Genomic DNA, 8,334 nt, shown 5'->3' on the forward strand with positions numbered 1-8,334 from the left:
AGAAACATATCCTTAGATTTCTAGTATCCCTCCATTTCAATTTAAATAACACATTTTTCTTATTAGTCCGTTCCAAAAAGAATGACATATTTTTATATTTGGAAATAATCTAACTTATAAACTTCTCATTTTACCCACTTTACCCTTAATGAGAAGTTTTTATAGACACCAAATATTATAGCCCCATAAAACTTTTGTCCCTTAAGCTTTTAGGACCACATGTTTCCAAACTTATTATAATGTTGCTTGGAGCAAGTGTGGTGAAATTTACGACCCAAAATCTGATAGTTGGACCTACCTGAATGCCCTTATGGAATACTCTCTCCGTTCCGATAGTTAGTCAAATATGTTCACATAAATTGGAACAGAGAGAGTATTTTACGGACTATAGTCCTTGTAAATCTGCTCTGCATCGAAAAAGATGAAATTGTGTTTTATTCCTTGTATGATGGTTCTATGCTGGTTTACGACCTAACTGCTCAAGTATTGAAGACAAATTGCACCCAATTAAACCCACCACCAATTGTATCTGTGGAGTATATATTTTCAGGCTTTCTCTATTGATGAACTTTTATTAGGTCTCCTTGATGGGCAGGCAGTATGAGTAGCACAGTACTGAAACAATTAAGTGTAAAATTGAAAAAGATGAGAATTTGAGCCACCTCTTGGTCCTGGTGAATGCTCAAAAGATTAGGACAAAGAGAATTTTTTTTTACTTTTTTAAAGATTCTAAAATCATCGGTGCTCACAAAAAGAAAACATCAACTCTTTGTTACTATTTCCTTAAGTGATTAATATTATTTGTTGTAGCTTTGCAATTTTCTCAAGTAAAGATAATGAGTTTAGCTATCTTACGTTAAGATTCATAGTTGCCTGTTGAATTGGGTTGATGAACATGAGAACATCTAATAGTGAACCTGAGGGGAAGAAACATTTCTTTTTGTTATTATCATTAATTAATTAATGTATGCCTATTTTTCTTTTGTAACGCAGTAACTTTATGGTCCACTGTTGAGTTTCCCTCGTTTTTTGGGGAAGAGGTTGGGAAAAGTAACTTTTTCCTGTCGTCAAAGAAACAACAAAATCCACTTTACAAAGAAAGTACAACAAATTCCACTCTATTAAAAAATATAACTGTTACGACTTCTACAGCTTTTAACGGAAAAGGAAAGAAAAGTGACCTCGCCTAAAGAACAAATGGAAGAATTGTTCTTGAACGGCTTCCTCAACGTAGAACTCAGTTGGAAATAGAGACGATATAAGAGATAAGAGACAAGAGAGATTCTTTTATTTCCAAAATCTTCTGATCATTTACAAAATGAATTAAATGTAAACTATATAGAGGAAGGTGGGAAAGTTAGTTATAACTAATTTTCGGACTCCACTTCCCATTTATTCACGCGCATGTGCTAGTCGCGTGAGGCTAACTAACCTAGACAACTATTACAACTAAATTGAAACTGAATTGAAACTGATTCCTTTAGAATTGGAAAGTGCACTTATTAGGATCGTATCAAATGCCTTCCTCTTCAAATAATCCTTGTCCTCAAGGATTGAAGTGAGCAAACTTCTGGTTAAGGTCGTGGTAGTCTTCCCATGTACTGTCCTCAGGTGCAGTATTGAACCATTTGACTAGAACTTGTGATATATATCTCCCGTGCTTCTGAATCATCCGTCTATCAAGAATTGCTTCAGGTTCCAGCAGAACATGATCAGCTTCTGAGTGCACCACCGGCAAAGTGACTGCAGCTGAGTGAGATCCTATCTTTCTTGCTGCGAAATGTGGAATGTGGGATGGATCTTGGTACCAGCAGGTAGGTCCAAGGTGTATGCTACTGATCCCACTCTAGCAAGGATTTGGAAGATGCCAAAGTATTTGGATAATAGCTTTTGAAAGCCATGCTACTTAAGAGAGAGTTGTCTGTAGGGCTGTAGCTTGACATAGACCCAATCTCTTGTTGCATAAGTCCTGTCAGACCTGTGTTTATCAGCTTGCACCTTCATCCTATTTTGAGCTTTCTCCAATTGAAATCTCAGTAGCCTCAGAGTAGTTTCTCTAGCTTTGAGACTTCTATCAACCACATCTAATTGGGAATCAAAGCTCATGTAGGGAAGTAAAGGAGATGGTTTCTGCCATACACTGCCACATATGGTGTCATGTTGGTGCTGGAATGGAAAGTGGTATTGTACCACCACTCAGCCAAGGGAAACCACTGTGGCCATTCCTTAAGTTTCTCAAAAGTCATACACCTAATGTAGCATTCCAAACATCTGTTGACAACCTCTGTTTGACCATCTGTTTGAGGATGGTATGCAGTGGAAGTCAGCAGTGATACCTTATGTAAGCGGAATAACTCCTTCCAAAACCTGCTTGTAAATACAACATCTCTATCTGATACTATGGATTTGGGCATTCTATGTAGTTTGAAAACCTCATCCATGAATACCTGAGCAACATCCAAAGCAATATAAGGATGTTTGAGGGCTATGAAATGGGCAGCCTTGCTCAATCTGTCAACCACCACAAAGATCACCTCTTTCCCAGCAGCCTTAGGAAGCCCTTCTATAAAGTCCATTGAGATGTCTTGCCACATTTTATCAGGTATAGGGATGGGTTGGAGGAGACTAGGATAGGCTACATTTTCACTTTTGCACTTTTGACAAACATCACAGGCCCTTACATGAGTATAAACATCATGCTTTATCTTTTTCCAATAAAAGTCTTATTTGAGCCTTTTTAAGGTGGTTGTAATGACAGAGTGGCCACCCATAGGACAGTCATGATAAAATGAGATAAGTTTAGCTCTGACTGTGGCATCAGCTCCTACCATCAGCTTGCCCATCCTGCTTAAGATCCCCGAGTGGAATTTGTAATAAGGTTTGTTGACATACCCATCATGTATGGACTGAATAAGGTGTTGGAGTGCAGGGTCTTGTCTCCATATGGCTTTAACTATTTCTAAGAGATCTGAGTTGATACCAGAAATGTTGTAAAGCTGGATGGATTCTTCTTTCCTAGACAAGGCATCAACTACAATATTCTCCTTCCCGTTCTGTAGACTATAGAATAGTCATAGCCAAGTAGTTTGACCAACCGCTTTTGTTAGCTTGGAGTGGTAATTCTCTGCTCTAGAAAGTATTTAAGATTGTGGTGGTCAGTTTTGATGATGAATGGCCTCCCTAGTAGATAAGGTCTCTAATTTTGTACAGCAAAAACCAATGCCAATTAGCTCTCTTTCATAGGCAGACAATACCTTATTCTTGTCTGATAATCCCTTGCTAAAGAAGGCAATTGGCATGTTATCCTATTTTAGAACAGCTCCAATTGCCCCTCCATAAGCATCAGTTTCTACTGTAAATTTCTTGGAAAAATTTGGAAGGGCCAGGACAGGAGCTGATGTGATAGCTATCTGTGTGACTCCAAAAGCACATTTGCTTTGTTTAATAAACAATGTATGCAATCTAAGGACCTTGAAAGCTTCCTCTAGATGCAACAGATGGTCATCCCAACTTTGACTATATATTAGGATGTCATAAAAAAAGACTAAGATGAATTTTTTAGATAGTTGTGAAAAATCTGGTTTATTAGGCTTTGGAAGGTAGAAGCGGCATTTGTTAAGCCAAATGACATAACCATGAATTCATAATGGCCATGATGGGTTTTAAATGCAGTTTTAGGTATATCTGGTTCAAACATTCTAATTTGATGATATCTTGATCTTAAATCCAGCTTAGAGAAGTATTTGGCACAATGAAGATTATCTAGCAATTCTTCAATCACATGTATGGGAAACTTGTCCTTCACTGTGCATCTGTTCAACTCCCTGTAATCCACACACAATCGCCATGATTCATCCTTCCGTTTCACCATTACAATGGGAGATGAATAGGGGCTGGTGTTGTGCCTGATAACCCCAGAAGTTAGCATCTCATTCACCATCTTTTCAATCTCATTTTTTTGAACATTAGGATATCTGTAAGGCCTGATGTTGATAGGAGAGACACCCTCTTTCAAAGTGATCTTGTGGTTATCGTTTGCCGAATTTTTATATTCTGGTATTTTAGAAAGGGCAAAGTTCAACTGCTGGTGCTGGGAGTAGTACAGCAAATGCCCAGGCTACAACAACTGCATCAGAAGGTCATTCTGGTACTACTGCTGGTGGTGGATCTGCAGCACAATAATCTGCTACTATTACAACAACAAGATCTGCAACACAAAGAAATTCTGGAACTACTGCTGATGGGGGATCAAGAACACAACAATCTGGAACTACAAAAGAAAGATCAAGGACTTCCCAACATATTCTTAGAACTTTAGGTGAAAGTACTAGGCCTACTGGATTTGGAATACTGTTTGGTGAATCATTGACTGTCATAGAGAGGGTAAGTATGTGAAATTCTGTCCAATTATTGTGTCTAATTACTAGGCAAACAATTGATGCCATAGTCACACATAATCCTAGGCAAATAATTGATGCCAGCTAGACCAATATTGATCTTGGATATAGAGCACCTGGACTAAGGTGGAAAGGAACAAATGCAGTAACCCAAAGGCAGCTTCAACAACAGGCTAGTAGGAGACAAACTGAGGCAACCGTAAGTCAATCTGAAGCTCCTAGTTCAACTCAGCCAAACCTGAGCTAATCTCAGTCCAACTTCAACCTGTCTCAACCATAATGATTTGAAGAAATATTTCTTTTTGTGAAAGTTTAAGTGTGTTAGTATCAGAACTTATTTGTAGGTTATTTTGTGAAAGATTTGGTCTGAAATATTCAGAACTTAGTTAATGTTATTTTGGTTTGATTTTAGACACAATAGTAAACTAGTTTTTGCTAGTGTGCAGATTTGATGGCCTACTATTACCAATCAAAATGGTTGTTTTGAACTTGTCTAATATATGTTCAGATGTTAATGCCAAGCATAACTTTTCATTGCAGAAAAATAGTTCATACACTTGACATTGTCATTGTTTGTTAAGAATAAACACACAATACAAAGATCATAAGCTAAGAATAATACTATAAAAAGCAGTGCAATAACAACAAACACAATTACATATTGTTTTCCCATGTTCCTTCCCTACTCATTGATGCGAAATCTTAATAGTTGTCCCAAATTACTAGTTTGTAATGATCTGGAAGAGGTGGGTCAACCCACCTGAAAAAATTACAATAACTAGTTGTACCTTAATTTGAGCATCCTAAGAACCTTCTACCCGGATTGGTGGGCTTCCAGGTTATGCACACAACATCATCAATTCCACAACGGCAAACTACACGACTTTTCATTGCATTCTTGGCCTAAAAATTAAATATCGACTTAGAGAAGAAAAACAAATACTTGAATCTGTAAAAAATTTGAAGAGAAGAAGTGCTACATAGCTTGTATACGTCAATAATGGAGGTTGTAGGCCAAACAATATTACCTCGGGCTCATTCGGAATCAGGGTCGATTCCGGGGTCATGGACTCGGTAACCTCGAAGACGGATTTTCTAACCTCGTATCTTGGTTCGGTATAACCCGTGGTCGATCTTCAGTTCATTACATTTTAATCCTGATCTGTCATGCAATATATGAGCCCGATTTCGACCGTATACAATATTAACTTAGTATCAGTCATTTTCTTTGATGTTACTGTATTGGTGGAAAAATAGGCATGACACGTGGATTAATTGTATGGTGATAGGTGGCATGTGTATCAGGTTAATGAAGAAGAATGATGAGACACAGTTAAAATGCCCATGGGATTTACGAAAGAAAATACCGCATCTCACAACTGGAAAGGAAGAAAATAGGCACGAGGTGCATAAAGACCATAAAAGAGGAAGATTCATGAACATTTGTGAATATGGAAAGGGAATCACTATTATCCATGATTATGTGCGATCACCTATTATTACCATAACCGTTACAAGTAATTTTAGTAACGAGCAATTTATGCAGTTAACGTTAGTAACAGGTAGGAATTAAGTAAGGGGGAACCGCTACATCTTTGTATTCTTATATAAGGGTCCTTACCTTATTGTGTACAATCATCAGAATACTAGCAAATATATGCAATGAGTCTATTACTCTTATTTCTACTTGATTGAAGATTCTTATCCATATTTCTTGGGAGAAAATATCATCCATCAATAAGTTTTCTTTCCCTCGTTAACTGAATATTAAGTTTCAATTGCTTTTTACACTCTTATTTTTGGAAAAGTGAAGTAAACTTGTTTTAGAAACCCGATATTCTTTAATATTGACTTTGACCACAAAAACTATTTTTTTGTTAATAGCCTGTTTGGCCAAAATGAAAAAACCAACTTATTTTGAGAGAGTGCTTTTTTTCAAAAGTATATTTTTCAAAAGTACATTTGGTGAGAAATATTTTTTGTTTGGCTAATTAATTTGAAAAATACTTTCAAGCAGTAATTAATGTTTGGCCAAACTTTTAAAAAGTGTTTCTAAGTGTATTTTGTTTAAAAGTGTTTCTCAAAAAAGTACTTCTCGAAAGAAACTATTTTTTTCTGGTTCTCCAAAACTTCTCTTACTTCTCCTCAAAAATAATTTTTTTCTCCTAAAAGCTTGGCCAAACACGTTAACTTTGGAAAAAGGTGCTTTTCAACTTGGAGAAGCTTGACCAAACGGGCTATAAATAGTTACACTTTCACTTATCCATTTTTAGGAGCTATAAGGCCTAGAGGCGTATGCACCTTGTTGCATACAGAGTCATGGGACACCTCTTCGTCAAAAAATTTCACTAAATATAAAATGGCAGTCTGGGAAGGGCCGGACCAAAAAGGTCTATCGTTCGTAGCCTTACCCTGCATTTCTGCAAGAGTCTGTTTCCACGGCTCGAACCTGTGACTTCCTGCTGGTCACATGGCAGCAACTCTAGTTAAGAAAAATAAAAATATTGAGGATAAATATGAAAAATGACATTGTTTATCGTTATAGTGATTTGTTCATTAGTCCACGTTTTAAATTGTGACGCTGCTTATGAAATATCCTGCGTACGCCACTGATAAAGCCAACGTTTCCATTCCCAAATTTATTGTGTTATATGATAAATATTTGAAGAATAGTAATAAAAATATTTGTGTTTTGTTTCAATATTATATTGTAGAGATAATAATAATTTTTATAAGATATTCTTATAAGTCTTCCGTAATAACAATAAGGCATTTGAGGACTTTTATAGGTATGACTTCTTTCTTTATTGAGCAGTTAAATAAAAATATTATTCATCATTTTTAGGAATTTATATTTATTTTTTTTAATTTTTTAATATTTTAAATATTTTATTTAATAATAATTCGTGATTTTTAAAAATTATGAACTTATTAACCCTAAGATTAATATTTAATTAATTTTGTTACAAATTGTTTTTTCAATTAGGTAATAGACCTGTTTTTTCAAAAAGTAGCTAATTGATCTGTTTTTACAAGTAGCTAATATATTTATTTTTGTGTTTATAAGTAGCTAATTTTTGTTGGATCTTTTTTTTTTTGTTTATAAGGTATAATAGATGTGTTATTTTCTTGATAAGTAGCTAATAATCTGTTTTATTACAAGTAGCTAATTTATCTATATCATGAAATTGCTCTTTGAATGATCTAAGAGGAGCATTATCAACCTACTCACAAACTAGTATACTGAAGAGAAGGGATGAAAATTTCCTGCCAGTGATGTTCTTAACCTTATTTGGAGAACTAATAATGTTTTATATTAACAACAAGTTCAAGAATGGAATAGAAAAACTGCTTATCTACTGTAAAAAAAGATAAATGACTTGCTTTTATCTCGTTCTTTATAGGGTCCTTCAACGCAATCCTCCAACGCAGTCCTTGATACTCATCTCCATTATGTTGAGACTGTAATGGGGAAGTTGTACTCAAGGGTGAAAGCTTTGCGGGCACTAATTGTGTCCCGTCTTGATACTACTAGGGCAAGTATTAAAGCCAATAGAAATGAGACGGATTAGGTTTGAAATTAATAATTTGTACATGGATTTTTTTAGATAAATACGAGATTTGAATCAGAATTATTAGGTTCAACCAAATCCGTAACTATACACACAAATTGTAACAATCACAAGACATGCTTAGCGTTATCTGGTGAAACTATTAAGGTGAACAAAGACAATAGAAAACTTGAAGGTTGGCGTGCCGCGCGAATAAATGTAATATCATACCAGAGCCCGGATTTAAAGTTTATGAATTATGAATGAGCTATCAAATTCATAACTTATTTTAGTTAACGAATATGCAATTAAATATTTATACTCCATATGTTTAGTGAATTTTTTTAATACATTATACTTTTCAGCAAAGAACATCAATTGATACC

At 35.4% G+C, this 8,334-nt stretch overlaps 1 protein-coding gene across 1 annotated transcript; it reads right to left on the reverse strand.

The window, feature by feature from the left end:
• Window positions 1-1,546: 1,546 nt before the first annotated feature.
• LOC138893230 (uncharacterized) lies at window positions 1,547-2,594 on the reverse strand. The gene is made up of 3 exons (XM_070177008.1): window positions 2,448-2,594; window positions 1,948-2,166; window positions 1,547-1,846 (listed from the first exon to the last, which is right to left on the reverse strand). The coding sequence occupies exons 1-3, from the start codon at window positions 2,592-2,594 to the stop codon at window positions 1,547-1,549; spliced, it is 666 nt and encodes a 221-aa protein (XP_070033109.1).
• Window positions 2,595-8,334: the final 5,740 nt, after the last annotated feature.

Source organism: Nicotiana tomentosiformis, chromosome 5, assembly GCF_000390325.3.
Source record: "Nicotiana tomentosiformis chromosome 5, ASM39032v3, whole genome shotgun sequence".
NCBI lineage: Eukaryota > Viridiplantae > Streptophyta > Magnoliopsida > Solanales > Solanaceae > Nicotiana > Nicotiana tomentosiformis.